Source organism: Microcebus murinus, chromosome 5, assembly GCF_040939455.1.
Source record: "Microcebus murinus isolate Inina chromosome 5, M.murinus_Inina_mat1.0, whole genome shotgun sequence".
Lineage (NCBI taxonomy): Eukaryota > Metazoa > Chordata > Mammalia > Primates > Cheirogaleidae > Microcebus > Microcebus murinus.
This window is the reverse complement of record NC_134108.1, coordinates 32,350,680-32,369,629: the sequence shown is the minus strand read 5'-3', so window position 1 is coordinate 32,369,629 and position 18,950 is coordinate 32,350,680. Positions and strand designations below refer to the sequence as shown.

Here is an 18,950-nt window from a genome sequence, read left to right as displayed (position 1 = left end):
ACTAACATCTTAGCATACGCTTAATCAAAGCAATGTCTCCAATATTGGATTTTTTTATTGCTGATACCACCACCCCCATGTCATTTGCTTGTGCTGCCTAGTTTGTCTTTCACTGGTAATATTTCAACTAAGTATAATCATCATTACCATTTCCCAAAGGAGAGAACTGCAGATTTATATCCAGAACCGTTTCCAAACAATGTACCTCTCTTGCATAGACAATTCTGCTAGAAGCTGGGTTAAAATGCCATGAAGTTGAGAAGCGGCACTTAGGAATTAATTATGTTTTTCTCATTTAGTAAATAGAGATTGTCATGATGTTTAAACAGTACAAAGAGATGAGTCCTCTAGCTTTCAAAATGAATGACAACCAAATTGACAAAAAAGTGGCTAGGGGGTTTATTTATTTTTGTCAGCATTGCTTCTCAGGCTAGTTAATCCAAAGACATTTCCCCCTGATTTATGTCAGACAGTTTCAGTGTCTACCCATCTTAAAATCATTGGTTTCATCTGAAGCCTTCTGAGATTTTCTCGTATATGAGTGATGCATTCACAGAGCGTGGCTCTGTGAACTGACACAGGAACAATGCAAGTAGGTGGCTGCTTTCTGCCACCTCTATTACCTAAAGCACTGTGGTTCAAGAAGTAAAAGCTAATGTCAGATTTGAAACTCCTACTCATTTTAGGTGAACTGAAGATCGGCATGAATCCTGAGTCAGTAAACTTGTTATATTTTATTTATCTCTGATCTACTAGTAGACTGAGTCATATTTGTAAAACACCACTTAAATTGATTTCAACTTGTCTTGCACAGTAGGCTTCTGACTTGGTATACTGTTTGTGTGCAAGCACAGGTAAATTGAAGCTCAAGAAAAATTCATGTTTAGACTTATTTACAGAGGATTTACTTCCATGGTAGTTCTCTCCGCAAATGGACTTCAGTTCCTGCAGTTATATGATTAGATGGAATTGTGTAGTGGAAGGAGAACTGGGCTGCAGGTCAAGGATTTTGACTTTTGTTTTCAGCTCAGCTATTTAGTAGTTGTAAACATAAGTATGCCTTTGACCTCTTTGGACTTCAGTCACTTCATCTGTAAAATAAAGAGGAGGACAATTGCCCTGCAACTTCAAAAGGTCACTGTGAAAATGGGATTAGAGAGCTGCAAAAGCACTTTGCTAATGGCAAATCTGCACACAAATATGAAGTATTTCTATCTTACCGCCCTCATCCCAAGAGATCTCACTTTTTCCAAGTACCATTAAGACTTGGAGGCCTCCAGAATAAGGTGCATGCTGATATTTCCACAATTACGATGGTTCTTACTGTCATTCTGTTCCAGAATGCTAAGAGACCCACTCAATAATATTAATTGACTTCCTTCTCACTGTTCTCACTAGGAAGATGAAGACAAAGATAGAAAACTTTTAATTCTTTTAAGAATGGAAGGGAAATCAAACTAACCTAACTGCACATCTTTCTCCTTTAAATTCTCCCAACCTTGGATTTAGTAGCAACCTTGGTCTTTAGCAACCTTGGTCTTTAACTCAAGCAAGGCTTTTCTTAAGCGCCTATTTGATACAGAACTCTGCACAAAATATATACTTAAAAATATACTTACCTTTCACAAAATATACTTACCTTTCACCTTATAGTAGACATTATAGTTCACCAAACTTCTAATCTTGCTCTTTGGGGACATTGCATTTTCCTAACCATTGAGAGTAGATGTGGTTATGTGGCTTGGATTAGCCAATGAAATATGGCAGAAGTGATGTATGTATTTTTCCCCCCTGGGGAAAACACTGAATTGCCAGTGAGAAACTCTCTGGAGCTTATTCACCAACCAAAAGATTGAAACAGCCTGGAATACTGACAGCACATGGAGGTCAGATGCCGGAACAAGCATCCAGGCCTATAGAAAATTTTACATTAGTAAACAATTGCTTTTTAATAAGTCACTGATAATTTGGATATTATTACAGACTAACCAAACCCATCCTGACTGCATCATGACACGACTCACGTGTCTTTATTGCTTGAAAATAAATATAAAATATTTTCAAAGGAAGATGTTTTCATGTGACTTTTGGAGTAAATTTGGGGATTTTGTATCAGAAAAGGTTATATAGAATTTACATAAACAATAATATAGTAAAATCCTTGTAAATAGTACTGAGTAGTACATAGTATGCTTCTGCCTTTTGAAATTGATGGTTCAGGTAATTACATTTTGAATAAATTATACTGATGAGGACACAAGGACTTAAAAGATTTACACAACTCTCTTAGCATCAGGCTGTTGGTAAGAGGTACAGCCAAGATTTTAACCCATATGTGTTTCCTTCCCATTATCTTTGACTACCTCCCAATGATATTCTGTAAATATTGGATTCATTAAATCTTCAAACATTGACTGAGCACCTTCCATATGTATCTCTCTAAATCTTAGTTCCTCTTCTGTAAAATGGCAGAAACAATATCTAATTTTCAAGATTGACAATCGAGAAAATAATGTCTATAAAACACCTGACATAGTATCTAGCATATGTTGGGAGGCAATGTAGGCTAACAAGGAGATCACTGGTTTAGGAGTCACACTTGGGTTTCAATCTGTGCTGTACATTTGCTAATTGGATAAAGGCACTTTACTTCTCTGGACCTCAGGTTCTTCATTTGTAAATGTGGATAACCATGTGACAACAACATTGGATTCACTGAAACTTAGATGAAATGTCTTTCAAGCCCTCATTACAGGGCACAGAAGTTAGTAGATAGTAGTAATTACTAACATGTGATAGTTATAGGCTAAGTGAAAAGGATAAAAAGCCAAAAAAAAAAAAAGATTGTTGAATTCAAAGAAGGCATAGTACCGTAGGAAAGGCTATGTATATACTGTGCATTTATGATAATATAATGAGTACTATGATAGAAGTGTGCACAGTGCACACTGGTAGGACTAAGAAAGAAGAGATAAATTCTTTTTATTTATTTATTTCAGGGTATTATGAGGGCACAAACATTTTGGTTACATTTTATGTCTTTGCCTCACCCTAGCGAGGGTTAGAGGCATGCCCTTCCCCTCCACAATGCTCACCATGTCCTTTAGTTGTAAGTTTACCCCCCGAACCCTCAATCCCTATATGAATTCTTATATTAGCATTCAATATATTTTTAATAAATGGCTGAAACCATATTATATTCTGTCAGTTATTTCTCTTCGTTGATGTGGGATTAAAAATATTTGGGAAAAATGTCTTGCTTTGTTCCAGATGGCCTACCCAGACATTGACTGGGCCACAGAATGATTATGTTGCCTATTTAGGAATGGAGTATAAACTATCCAGCTTCTCTAATTGTGCATTATTGTGTGTAATTTTTGCAAGACAGAGACTAGAGGAAGTTCTGAGTAATTATCTTATGTTTGACAAAAACAAAAGAAAACAAAACACTTTAATAGCAATAAAATCTTTATATATGGTAAACCCAAAGTAACGTGTTAACCCATGTTAACTCAAAGTAACATTCTTTTGAGATGAATGGCATAGAATTCTTCAATATTACAAAGTGGTGCATTAAAAAACAATTATTTAAAAGAGTTTTAAGATAAAAGGTCTTTTGTTGTTTTAAAGTATAATGTTTTGTGATTGTTGTTTTAGTGTAGTATGGGCATATCACACTCTGGTGGCAAATGTAGTTAAACAAAAATATTGAAAACAATCTTTAAGGCAGTGCCCGGATGATGTTTCTGATATGATTGCAATATTTTCCAGGGTAGCTTATATAATTGTGTCTTTTCTTTTCATCCATCATATCATCTATATTTTTAAGTCATAGTAATAAGGAAAATAGTCAGCTAAAGCATTTGACTTAGTTGACAATCTTTGATAGTTCATGCATCTCCAACACTTATTACTGCCAACATTATGTATTTAAACGAATGCAGCCTGGTATCAAGGAAAGAAAATGACCATATTGAAGGAAAAAAAAAACAACTGCAGCCTTCTTCATGAGTAACACTAAAAACTGTTAAACACATTAAAATCCCATTTAACAAATACCAGAACCTAATGAACATTGCTCAGTGAATACTAATGTGGAATATTACTGAGAAAGATGTTTCAGTATTGAAATTCCTCATAGCTTAAAATGGTTATACATATTAAGGAGAGGAACATCTGTTCTTCAAAAGAGATGAAATCTGGCTGTTCATTGAAAATATTTTTGTTTTCTGTCTTTATTTTTTTCAATTATTTCTTAAAGTAGTCAGTTTCTCATTCTTTTATTTTGGAAACTCTAAAACTCTTTCTTTGCATATCAATTTTATATTGGAAATCTATCTACATACAGTTGACCAATCTGCTGTTTAGTAAATTGTGACTCTCTAATGTATGATAATCAACTGATATATCAACTATGAAATCATCCAATTCTGAAATTAAAATGATCAGAATTATAGGCTTATCATGTGACAGTCCATTAATTCTAGGCAGTTAGATATCGCAGTACATTCAGGTAGGTTCTGATCTCTGACCTCAAGTTCTAACTCTAACATTTTTCCATTTATTTTCTGTGTCAAATCAAATGAGTAATTTGTCTTTTATTTATCTGATTTTAATCATCTAAGATGTGGATGGTAGGCTTTATTGTATCATTTGTCATGAAGTATGTTAGTCATTGTTTGTATTCTAACTACATTCCATTCATCTATTCATTCATTTATGTATGTATTTAGTTAGTTACTCTGGCATCTATCCATCTATCAATCCATTTGTTCACTCATCTGACTAAATCGTACTGAGCATATAATGAGACAGTCTTTCTGTGTATATAGATGTCATGGCAGGATTTCTATTCTCAGGAAGTAGCTCATAAGCTCCTGTTAACATAAATAAGTCCTATCTTTAGTTTAGTAACTCTTCCAAAGCCTGCTGTGTTAAGAAGACTTGCCAGATCGAGAAATTCTGCTCTTACACATATAGCCAAAAGAATTGAAAACAGGTATTAGAAAAATACATATTCATGAATATTCATAGCAGCATTATTGATGGTAGCCAAAAGGTGGAAAAAGCCAAATCCATCAGATGAATGAGTAAACAAAATGTGGTATTTACATTCAATGGAATATTATTCAGTTATGAAAATGAATGAAATACTGATACATGCTATGATGAGATGAGAATAAACCTCATAATAACATAAATATTATGCTAAACAAGAGAAACCAGGTGCTAAAGTCAAATATTTTATGATTCCATTAATATGAAATCTAGAATAGGTAAATCCATAGTGACTAAAAGCAGATTGGTGGTTGACAGAGGTTAGATGGAGAGAATATAGAGTGACTGCTATATGGGTTCAGGGTTTTCTTTTGAGTTGATGAAAATGTCTTGGAACTAGGTGATAGTTGTGCAAAATTGTGAAGATACTAATGGGCACTGAATTGTGCGATATAACATGGTTAATTTTAGGTGATGTGAAGTTTACCTTAAATAATAAAAGGAAAAAGAAATGCTTGTGGCACTGTACCTTTTCATGTCCAAGGTTGCTTGGTTAAGTGAAAAAAAAAAAGTTTAGTGAAATCAAGTGACACAAGTAACTTAAATACTATAAAACATGATTTTTTTTAATGCCTACCAGTCTAGGACCTTCTACCTGCCAGGTTGTCTTGTCCTAGACATGATAACATTCAAGACACAGTGTTGGATGAGTTTATCTGCAGTTAAAGATAATTTGGTTGTGTTTAGTGGGTGCCAGCTAGCACTCAGCAGTTAGGTTGATTCCATCCAACTGCCTAATTTTGGAGATTTCAAGGGTACTTTCCTTTTCTGCTTCTTGATCATATATGAACTCATACATATTCCAAAGTACTGTCAAGTGTCTAGGATTAGTAAAGTGAGGGATAAAAGCAATAAAAACTTTAGAAACTTGTTGCTGAAAAGCTTACAACTTGATTAAAAATTGTCACTTTTGAAGATACATTTAAACCTTGTAATGATCCCTTTAGTTTTGTTTTCACGCTTGATTACAGCATAGATTCCCAAATCTGGCAAGTACTTTGGTAAGTGTGAATCACAGATCAATGAAAACCTACCATTCCTGCTAAGAAAGGAACTCAAAATGCAGGCTCTAACAAAAGTCAGTTGAACCTATCTTATGGTTAAAAATGCCATATTATGTGTTACAAAGGTCTATGGATCATTTTAAAAAACAGTAATTATTATTATGAGTCAATAGCAGTCATCTAATTTTGTGCTCTTGAGTTTATTTAAAATTTATTTTGATACATTAAAATGATTTGGAGATACAAATAGTACAAATAGTATTACTTGTATTACTCAGTATGGTCTTTTTTATTCTGTTTCAACAGGCAATGAAAATATGTTGATAAAATGTTTAATATTTAATACTCACCTATTATGTGTTGTTATATTAAGAATTTTATATTCATTTTTAAATTTAATAATTTAATCAAACTCATGATGTATGGACTATTATATATCTCTATGTATAGATGAGAAAATTGAGGCCTAGAGAGAATAAGTAATTTTTTCTGGGCCACAAGGCTGGTAAATATCAGACACAGGCTATGACTCCTAGTCTATTTGACTCCTGAAATTATGGTATCTTACCAATTAAGCTTTTTAAGTTTTCTTTTATAAAAAAAATGGACAAATCCAGTAAGAAACCAATTATATTTATTTAAATTATGAGTGTATATTAATGAAGGAAATGTATATACATATTATTTGTTTGTTTTATGTAACAGTATTTTTTTTCAGATTTCAATTTGGCCATCCTAGCTTTTCTCTAAAATGATGAGTGATGCCAAATCACTCTGCTAAAATCACCAGATTGTACAGAACTATCAATACAATGAAGCCCATGGGTACAGAGAACAATGAATTTAATTTAGGCTTGAAACACACGAAGGAAAGGAAATAATTCTAACTAATGTATCTGAGAGTTTAAGAACATTTCATTTATATCTACTACCAACATACAGGTTTATCTCTGATAAAAAGAAACTGAAATTGCATCCATATTTTCTTTCAATCTAAAAGCTGATATTGAATATTGTCTCCTTCTGCTTTTCTCATTTAAATATTAAAATAAATAAAGCAGTCATGAGGTTTTTTCTGTTGATAAAATCCCTTCAACTATATGATTTTAAACTGTCTATCTCCAAAAATATGGAAATCAAAACACATAGCCAAGAACCAAGAAATGAGGAAGAACATTCTCATATCCTTTTAGTATTTGAAGTGGTGATTCTCAGCACTTTAACCTGAGCAGACTCTGCCTAATACAACAAATGACCAGAGGTTCAAGTTACGAGTAGTCATCAGCCTTCTTTCTCAGCATAGATAATTTGCTTATTTATGTCTTTGTTGCTTTAGTATTCCTCCAGCTATATAATACCTAAGAGCTCATTTACTCAGTTACCATCTTTTTTTCTCTTTGCCCCAGGTTGAGCTCTGTAAGCCTTGAATCCGCTGTCTCCTATCCTACTGATGGAAGTGTAGCAGCAGCTGTGGAAGTCTGTCAGTGTCCACCAGGGTACACTGGCTCTTCTTGTGAAGTAAGTTTGCAAGAATATATCCTCAGTGTTTTCTAAGTTCCCTCTACATTGCTTTCAATAAGCTGTTCTTACTGAGTTGTTTTTTTTTTTCTCCATCAATAATTACCCAAACAAATGAAATAGTATATTACTGAAAGAAGAAACTTGAATGTCTACTAAAAGTCATGTCTTTCAAATAGAGTACTAAGCACATAATGTCATCTTGAAATTGTGTTTCTTTTGGAGATATTTTGCCTAACTATAACTGAAAATCTGATGTTTTGATAAGTGTTCTCTATTGAATCGATGCAGAATAATATTTGAAAATATTTCCCTTCATTTTCATGTTAGTGATTACCTAGAATTTAACATTATTTTAAAAATTTTCTCCCATTTTTAAATTCTGTATATCACATTTTCTTCTACTTAATTTCCAAGAATACAAGCAAATCACAATCATCTCAAGCATACAATTGTTAAAATGTCAAGGCGTAATACATGGAAAAAATACATTGGCCTAGAAAATTCCCTACAGGTCTTTTATTTGTTTAGCACTTGATGTTGGAGATGTTTATTGTTGTCTCAATATCTTAGATTTCTACTTAGCTAATGTTTCTCACTTAATACCAGTGTGTCATCTTAAGGTAACAATTTTTATTCACTTCTATACATTTTCTTTTAGGTCATGTGAAAAATGGTTTCACTTGAAACCTGGTCAAAAAATGTAAACACCATTTCCCTGATACAGGGCATGACTTGCAGACAAATAGGAATTTAATTTCTTTAAAATGGTGCCTTTAAGGAATCATTTAAGTGTATCAAGATGTTCCACTTCATAACACTACCCCATTATGCCATTTATAGAAATACTCTAGGCATTGCTTTGTCAGTTATCTTGTACTTTAAAATAATGCATCCTTCCAGAGATATACAGGGTATAGAGTCATATTTGTGACAAATATGTTTTCTTTAACTGGACTTAGATTTGCCTATGTAGAAATAAAACTAAATATAATTCATTGAAGTGCTTATTTTTCTAAAATTCATGCAGAAAAAAGAAAATAATTGTAGTATAAATTGGCTATGTCAACTAAATTTGATTTTACATATAAAATACATGTTATATTTGATGAAGCATATTATTTTATTAACAGCCTTCCAGTTTTGATTCCAAACCAGACTCTTTGAGCTTTCAAATTCCTCTTTCAGTTGGAATAATAAATACTTTGATTCTAGTCTTGCTTTGATACTTATTTCCACATTAGTTATTCTCAATCCTCTGTATTATCTTTTATACATGTTCCAAATGTCCATTGAATATTAATAAAATTGTCTCAATATTTAAATTGTTTAACTGGTTATGCTTTTTGTCTCTTCCTTTTCTACTTCAAAAATATTTTTGATAAGTTCTGTATAGATTTGATAAATTCTATAAATTTACCTCTATAAATTATTAATAAGTATATACAGCATGCATAATTCCTGTCCTTAAGGAGCTAACAATCTGTTTAGGGAGACAGAACACATGCCTATGAAAAATTGGATCACAGCACTATATAATTAAGGGACCAGTACGTGGTATAGAACATACGTGCAATAATCATTCAAAGGGATGAGCTCTTGCAGTGGAGAGACATGTCTTTTATAGTAGCCTGGAGTGGAGAAACCTGAAATTGGATGCTAAGTAATGGTAACAGATAGGAAGAGAGAAGCATGAGTATGTAAAACAGAGAACAAAGAAGCAGAGGAGGAATAATAAAAGATTCCTGTAGCTCTCACTCAATAATTATTTGATAAACAAAGTTACTTTGAAATCCATAAAAGAATTCAATCGAATTAGGACACAATGCATTCTGTAACTTTGGGGTTTCTCTCTGATTCCTTCGTTTCTTCTACTCTCTAATAATTCCTTCTTTTCTTTATCAAAACTTCCTATCCCTAAACTTACTATTATCCAGTTTTATTCTTTCCTTATTTCACTTGCTTTTTTATTGAGTTTAGTTCATAGGCCATTCACTGTAGCATTGTTAACAACTAATGTTCTGAGATCCCATAAAAGCTGAGTTAACTCCAAAGACCATTAGTATCTTAATTCCAGCTTGCTGAGAACCTCTAGCCAAACACAGATCAAATGACTCTATTACAGACATTCTCTTTTACTTCATTTGGGCCACAGTATTGATCCAGAATCTTTTTTCTCATTTTTATGTGATTTCTTATAAAATGTTCCACAGTTAATCTTGCAAATATTTTCTTAACATTTGTAGTACTGTCATCATTTGTTTCACTTGACAGATGAGACAGGTTGGATACTACAAAAAAAAAAATAGTTTCTTCTTCTGTATGATGGAAGTAATATTAACTATCTCATAGAAGTGTTCAGACTTTCATTTAACTAACAAGTATTCGATGAGCATGTATTTTGAGAAAACACATTTTGAGAATAATGTGATGAACAATACAGACACGTTCCCTGCCCTCAAGGACATTGCATTTAGTGGTGGGCTAGACAATCTGCCAATATACAAATTTAAATAAATGTGACAAATGCCATGAAGAAACTAAATAGGGTGCTAGGATAGAGGTATTGTGAGTGGGTGTACAAAGAATAGAGAGCCTGTTTCAAAAAACCCTTTCAAGATAGGCTTTCTGACGTGGTGACATTAAACTGAGTGTTGAAGATAAGGAGGTGGTAATGTAAAAAGAGCTGGTAAGGAAGTGGCATTGAACTTGGAGTTTACAAAGAATTGAAAGAAGGCAAGTGTGGCTGGAGCTTCATAAGCAAAGGGAAGGGTGACACAAGATGTGATTGAGGAGCCAGGCCATTCAGAACTTTGCGATGCATGATTAAGTACTGAGGATTTTATTCTAAGTTCCATGGGAAATCATTAGAAGTCTCTTAGCAAGGTAATTCCATGAACTGAGTTAAATTTTTGAAAATGCCATTATGACTACAGTAGGAAAAATATCATAGGAAGGCCTGAAGAGTAGGAAGGAGAAAGGGCTAATGTGCTATTGCAGTAGAACATAGCAACAATAATGGTTTGCGTTAGGATCATGGCAGGGGCTATAGAAAGACATGGGTATATTCTATATATGTATTGGTAGTAGAATCAATAGGACTTACTGATAGACTACATTCCAGACAACACGCGGGAGATACCGCATAACAAAAGAGTTTAAGAATGAGTCATACGTTACCAGATTGAACAACTGGACAATTGAATGTTGGGTCATTTACTAAGCTATGAAAGACTGGGAGAGGAATAGTGGGGGCTGGGGGATGGACTCAACAGTCTGGATGTCAACATATGGTTAGAATATTCAGATTTTAGACTCAGCATATCTGTCTGGTCTAGAGATATATTTTTGGAAGGCATCATAAACTGTGGGACTGAATAAAATTACCTGGGAGAGAGCATAATAATAAAGAGAAAAATCACCAAGCCCAAGCTCTAAGGAGCTCCTAAGAATGAGAAGTAGGGTTGAAGCAGAGGAGAGAGCAAAGAGATAGGGTGGAAATTTGGGAAGTGTCATGCCATGGAAGTTGAGAGAAGGCATTTGAGGGAGAAAAATGTCAACTAGGCTAAAGATTGATGAGAGGTCAGATAAAACACGGTCGTAGAATTGTCTGTTGGATTTGGCTACCTGGAATTTGATGACAAGGACAAGAGCAGTTTTAATTGGAGGTGACGGCATGAGACAGATTAGAATGGAATGAAGTTTGAAAGGGAAGTGAGGAGGAAAGGACTTTTTAGAGTAGTGTTACCGAAAAGAAAAACAGGTAGGTGACTGGAAAAGTTATGTGATGTTAAGAGAGTAATTTTGTCATTTTTGTTATTTCTGCTAGTTAGTTTTTGATGGCGACACTAGATCATATTTTTTAGTTGATGGTAATGATCCAATAGAAAAGAATGTTATTACAGATGCAGCAGAGGGAAGGAATATTGAGAAACCAGCATATACTGGAATCCAGATTACAAATGGAGTAATGTTCCTTTGAAAAGAGGAAGGATCTTGCATGCCCCACTGCTATTGTTCCAGAAGGGAATATAGCTAGAATGTGTGGAGATAGGTGACACTTATATAAAGATGGCTTCCGATGGCTTTAATTGTCTCTCTGCCTAATGAGATAAAATCACTGGCTAGGAGAGAGAAATGTAAGGAGTTGGGAAGTTTGAAGAAAGATATGCTATGAGTAGCTCATTTGCAGAGTATTAAAATGAAAACTTTGTTAAGGAAAACTCCGTGAATATATGCCCTGAAGATAGTAAATTAGTTCTCTCCCTATTCTCAACAACCTTAATTTTTACCCCTTTCGGGATATGTAGCTTCACCAGTTTTTTAAAAAATATGTATTACAGGAGAAAATCATTTCTATGATGAATCTAAGGAGACAAAAATTTTAATAGGGAGAAATTATTGGAAAGGGATAGAAAATTGACACTTTCTTTTCTTGTTCTGCCCAAATTAAGGGGAAAATTGATTTTCTTTTCTTTTCAGATATGAAGTATCAACACATCATTTTTTTACGTGTTTGTTATTGATGTTCAAATTTAAGAGCCCTCATATCCCGAGGCAGTAGGAACATTTCCAACAATACACAACACAGTTCTATATATTTTATTACTTCAGTGGTTTTACTCTTGTTTCCATTTTCAACTGGAAAAAGAAGGTCTTTTCATGATCTATGATGTTGTATTTAACCATCCAGAAATATAGTAAATAACCCACAAAATGCAATTATACTTAAGGGGCATCATAACCTCTTAGAGGGCAACAATATTTGCCTTGCACTTAGTTTGCACTGCATTCACTTTGTAGTAATCCCCACAGAAGGGAAATTTAATTAAGGTTGATGGGGAACTTAGAGTAGGCGCTGACACACAGGCAATCTGAAACCCAAATATCCTGTTTTATTCAGAATTCTGTTTTTATGTAATAAAGCTGTTCACATTTTATAAAAGGAATGATGAATATAAACAAATTTAGAGAAAAAGAATGCCATAAAACAAACCATCAAGGAAGTATATGATAAATAAATCATAAACTATTTTGTGTAAATCCGAGGAAGCATAATTGGATGGAGGAAATTCAGAATGAAATACATGAATTATATTTGCATAGAAGTCAGGTGTGCATGTGGACAAATATAAGAGTGGGGTGCTACCTTTTGTTCTAAATGATGTCAAAGGTTTTCTGGAAGTGAAGGAGCTAAGGGCAGTTAGTATGTGAGAAAGAGAATATTCCCAAAGAATCAGAATTACTTGGGATGACATTGGATGCTCTCTTAAGCTAAGATTCTCTGAAGAATCCTATTATATCAGCTGCTTATTTTCAGTACTTTTTCTTCTATTAATATTTTCCTGTCTGTGCTTTTTACTTTGAGACTGTCACATTTCAATTCTTTATATCTCTGCTTTACTATTTCAGAGGAGACACCAAGCTAATGCTTCTTCTAATCTCATACCTGCCAGTAACACTAAGGTTAGTACGAAACCCCAATGTCAGGAGGAATAGATCTATATGTAACAATATTTCAATAATGGCAAGGCTTTGACAAGCACATTTGATGAATTTCCTAAGTTATTTTCTATTATCAAAAAACAGAAACAAAAAAAAAAACCCTTATATTTTAATCCCCAAGAGTGACACATTTTCTTTCTTTCAGTCTTGTTGGCCTAGGCACAGGAGAGTTAACGGCACTATTTTCGGTGGCATCTGTGAACCATGCCAATGCTTTGGTCATGCGGAATCCTGTGATGACATCACTGGTGAATGCCTGGTAAGTGCTTTCTCCTTTGGGGATGCTGATTGACAAGGCTGAAATCAGCTTAACAGGCCTTACAATTTGATTGCTACCTTTGGGACCTTAAACACTTGAGTCAAGAAGTGATGTGACAAAGGTCTTTATATTGAACTGAGTTGGAAGCTGAGAATGATTTTTCAGATGTGATCTCGCCAACGAATATTAGGCAGTGTTTATTCATATTAGTCTAAGAATTGAATTAGGATCAGATACATTATTTTAAAGCATAACTAATGATGGGATACATATCTACCATGAATATACATGTATTATAGTTTCCATCCTTTTATAAATTTACTAAAAGCAGAGTGTACTTTTAAGATAGAAAACAATTTATGTCCCCATGATATGAAAGTGTAAAATACGTTTTAAATAAACATAATTCATACTTTTTCATACTGAAAATGAGAGTATACTGCATGTTTCTTTAAAAATTTCACAATTTAACTAAATACAAAGTTTCATATGTAGATTAAAAATAATAACTATGCATTATACATATCCACCAGAGCTACTGCTTCTTCTACAATTAAGTCTATACTTTTAACCAGAAAATAAGCTCTGCAAAGTGCAAAGTACTTTCCATCCTGCTAAGAAGCCTTTGGATTGGAGAATTACGCTGAATAGACCATTCTGATTAACTCAAGGGCATGTTAGTTTTATATTGTCTGACATGGCATGAAGCTTGAAACAACACTTCTCATTTCATTAGTCTTGCAGAAACACAATTTGAAACGGTGCCAATTTAGGAGGATATCATACTCTCATTTCCCTGCAGAATTTCAGGCAGACTCTGTGATCTGTAATTCTTAATGTTCTGTCTTTCTCTTGCTCATTTTCCCCCCTTTCTCTTCTCCTTAAAAGCTTCTGGGAAAAATCCAAAATGAAAATTCAGGGCTTTTGTTTCAATGTAGTTTGGCATTTAGTTTTATTGATGCTCTTTCTGTTTTCTCTATATAAGATTTTGTTTAATTGCTTTGCAGTATAAAGCATGAGAGCCTTAATTTGTGGATCAGTAGATTTTTCAAATGGTATTTTTATGAATAGAAAGACTAAGTGATTTTCATTTTAATTATACCATAAGTCTTTTAAAATGTGCTTTGGGAAAAATATTGAGTTACCTATAAATGCTTTACTAACATGCAATAGAAAATATTCAGCCCAAAACTGATGTGAATTTGCTTCACTCACACTAAGACAAAAATATATACCTCATGATACCAAATTCATAAAGTTCCCTGTAGTAATATTTCATGTGGAATTCATTAGGATAAAATTAAATCATGCTTCCGGTCCATTTGGTGATATTTCTAAGAATGGAAGCCTTTAAAAAAAATAAAATAGTGTCGTTTAGCATAATTTGGACAGAAAGAAGAGAAAGAAGATAGGAAGCAGTGATATCTGAGGTCTTCTAGTTTATTGACTCTGTTTCATGGACAGAGAGATAGGAGGGCACTTTCAAATAACAGACGGATCTTGGGGCAACAGTGGACATCTTGAAGATACAGTTTCTGGTGTTTCCTGAGTTTTCCATTGTAGCTGGTAAATAGGTGATCAGGATATATTCTGGAGACTTTTGAGTGCCCTGTCTTTGAAATGGTATTGATAACTAAGTGCTGATATCTCATTTTGAGAATATTTGTTCTGATATGATCCATAAAGAGAAAAATAGTTGAATGTTGCACATCAAGGGCATTCTTACTGTTAAGTTGACCCTGCATTATAGATTTATTTATTTGTTTTTCGTAGTATTAAATAGGTAATTTATGAACTTTATGCATATACTGCTTTTTAGCTTAGGTTGGCTTTGAAATCTGATTATAAATCAACTTAAATATATTTTTACCATCAGAACAAAATCTGGACCTCTACAGTAGTGTGGGTCTATATAAAAAAGTCATTTTAACTCAAAATACATTTGAAGTAACTCAGGAAACATTCAAACCCACCTGAGAAGGTTGTACTCTTGATCCTTCTCACCAATCTTGTGATATGTGATGTGGACAAACATTTGGAAAGCATTTTTTACAAGACACCTGTATAAATTACCAGCCCATCAGAGTGCAACTTTCCTCTTTTTCAGTTTTGATGTCTATTATATTGGTTGTCTAATGCTGTTTTATAGTTTCAATTGCAAAAATACTTACATTTTAAGATTATTTGTAATCCAATTAATGAAGCATGATATTAAGAAATGTAAGAGATTTCTACATTTCATTTCTCTTTTAAATCACTAGCTGAAGAAAAACATGGTCTCTGAGTTATGCAAGATTTTCAGTTAAGTTTTACAAATACCATTTCAGCCTATTTAAGTCATAATCAATTTTATGATCCTGTGTTTTTAAAACCCTAAGTCTTTGAAGACATAATTCTAATTGAGTCAGTATGACAACATATGAAGAATTTTTCAAAAAACAAACAATTGTTTAGTAATAGATAAGTTTATCTAAACATGAAAAGTGAAAGTAAGTAATAAGATGAAATCAAAGGGTTTGCATTCTTCAAATTAATCCACATTTTGCACGTTACCTCCTAATATGCTGTGTTATTTAGATAACTGTTAATAGTGAAGTTAACCTTTCTGGTATCTTTTAAAAAGTTTAGTAAATAAATTTGAGAAAGAATTTAAAATAAAGTTACTACTGAAATACATATTCATTTGTGGTTGATGAGACTGGCATGGAATTTCAGAGCTTTAAAACTATATAAATCATCACCTTTAGATTCTTATTTCACAGGATATAAACAGAGGCTCAAAGAGTTAAATGATTATAATTAAGATATCTTCTACTCAATAAAGAGATCTTCCCCTCTCCCAACTAACTTTAATAAGCTATGTTCAAAACTGTGTATTTATTTATGGGGTTTTTTGTTAAATATGTTCACTAAATGTAATTGAAGTTGGACTTATTTCAAAATATATTAAAATAAATAATAATTCAGAACTTTCATTAACTTAGTCTGACCATTCTACTGGTCATCCAGATTAAAACATTTTTACCCTGTTTAAAGTTAATATATAATTTAGCTATTTCCTTCACAATTTGGTTATGGAGCATAAAAATAAAGGTTATGCACCCCTGAACTCTGATGAACTCTTTTCAACATGGGGAAAAATTATAATTTCATATGCTTATTAAATTAAAAATGTATATCAGTAACAATAAATCCATACTGTATAATTTTTAATAAGAATTAGATACACTTTATTGTACTATTGGAGACTGAAGTTATGTATACATGATGCCAGAACATCATAAAAATTTATCAAATTGTGCTATTTGAAGCTTAGAGACAATTCTACTGCTTGATTGAATTTTTCACCTTTATACCAGTCTTGATGAGTTTTACAAATACAGCCTGAGTTGAGGAACATACTTTAATTAATTTGAAGAAATCAAGACATAAATTATTTTATTTTGATTTTTTTGTTTTTGAAAAAGACCTAGGTTTAAAAATATTTCAACTTTCTTTTAAAAATATCTGAGGGAAATTGTTATTATTGTAATATGTGCTTGTGGTTTCATTATATATTACTATATGTTCAAATTGTTTTCAATTTTCTCAATGTTTAATTGTGAGCTCTTCACAGAGGTAATACAGTAGTACATTGTCCAAACCATCAGAGTCCACTAAGGTCAAAATTAATGTCTCAGCTAAAAGAACACAGTCCCAGAGGATTTGTATGATTAGCCACTGTTCTCATTAAATCAGCAATTTTAAGCTTAATGATTGATTTTTACCTAGAATCAGCTACAATTTCTATTAAACATATGTTATTAGGGCTCTATGACTACACACACACACACACACACACACACACACACGCAATCATTTGGATTTTCTTAAAAAATAAAACCTAAAGAAGAAAGTAAGATTTGCATACTGAAAACAATTGTGATGAATATCAGTGATCTTTTTGTTGTATATATGCATGTGCTAAAACTAGCATGTAGTATGTAAGCTGGATATTTAATTAACTTTCAATGCTATTTTCCTGCTGTAAAATTGACCATTTACTGTGGAAAAAATATTCTTCCTGGCAGGGAACAAACTAATGACTTTGTAAACCTATTTTTGGCAACATGTTGATGTGTGAGACCAAAATAATAAAGTCTGATGTGCATTTCATCCACAGAACTGTAAGGATCACACAGGTGGCCCATACTGCAATAAATGTCTTCCTGGTTTCTATGGTGATCCAACAAAGGGAACCTCTGAAGACTGTCAGCCCTGTGCCTGTCCACTCAATATCCCATCCAATAAGTGAGTAACTAACTTACCTCACAGATGAGTCTGGCATTCAGTTCTGCAAGTGCACTTTTGATATCAAATATATACTTTCTCTTATCACACATAAATAAATAATAAGCATTGCGTTAATTTTTTCAGGAAAGCATTATGGGTTTTTCAAAACATAAAATATTTAAAGTTATGACTGTTTCTAAGAATTTTAATATTTTGACTCTAGTTGGGTGATTGAATATCTCTGAGTATAGAATAAAATTGATAAACCAATTCCAAAGAACAGAAATAATTTATACAAATACATACATGTGCATGCATGTACACACGTACACAGAGACACACACATATCTTCGTACTTTAATAAAAGGACACTGATATAAATGCAGCACATTTAGGTCTTAGTTTCACACTATTTATTTATGAATCTTGGGTAAGTCACAATCTCTCAAAAGGTAAAATGAAATGATTAATTTAACTGACCTTTAAGTGTCCATCCTATCCCTTAGTTACCACATAATTTCTTATATTTATGTATTTATATTATATAAATCTTATTAAAATTGTTTTAATAAGATGGTACAGATTATAAATTATATGAGTATTGAACTATGGGTGATAATTATCATCTTAGTTTACATAAACTATTTAGATCTTGAGGAAGTTTAATGCAAACTCCTTTCACTTTGTTTAGTCATCCAGTTTTCTTTCTTTCTTTTTCTTTCTAGTTGTTTACCTAGAAAAACACTCTGGTAAAGCAGACTTAAAAAAACAAAAACACTCTAACTGCCTGTTCCCCTTACCTTTTAGGGGAATGCTCTATTTCAGATGCTCAAATTCACATTCCTTCAGGGCAGTGGTCTCTAAGTAAGCAGCTAGGCAAGACCCTGAAAGCAAAATGTTTTGTTCTGTTTTGTTTAATGGGGGCATTAATGTGTTGAACAGAAAGCAACAATTTTTACTAGTAAACAACTCTAATTCTAAATGAAAGTAATTTTTTTTTTAGAACCCTCTTAAAGGCAAGTTTAGTGTTTGGTAAAGTTCTTATTATATTATGCACTTTCCAGCTATTTCTAAACACTGTGATGATGCTTGCAGAGCAGAAATTTTCAGTGATTTTTAAGTGAAATCTGTCAGCTACAGTCTTTTAATGTGAAGGCGTGATCAGGTAGGCCATACTCCGAGCTCTTACCCAAGATTCTCCTAATTAAAATGGTCTTTTGTTAGATTCAATGAATGCTACAAACTAAAGACTTTGTGAATAATTCTAACATTAAGTTGAAAAGTCCTCCTTGGAACTGTACTTCCTACTGTTCAGCCCACTTGAAATCCTTATC

At 33.0% G+C, this 18,950-nt stretch overlaps 1 protein-coding gene across 1 annotated transcript in view; it reads left to right on the top strand.

Annotated features, from left to right (window-relative positions):
* Positions 1–18,950, top strand: part of LAMA2 (laminin subunit alpha 2) — a 583,504-nt gene that overhangs the window by 327,455 nt on the left and 237,099 nt on the right. The window contains exons 15-17 of the mRNA XM_076002974.1: positions 7,469–7,580; positions 13,231–13,344; positions 17,507–17,634. Of these exons, the coding sequence (XP_075859089.1) occupies positions 7,469–7,580; positions 13,231–13,344; positions 17,507–17,634 (354 nt within the window). The remainder of the gene's footprint in view (positions 1–7,468; positions 7,581–13,230; positions 13,345–17,506; positions 17,635–18,950) is intronic.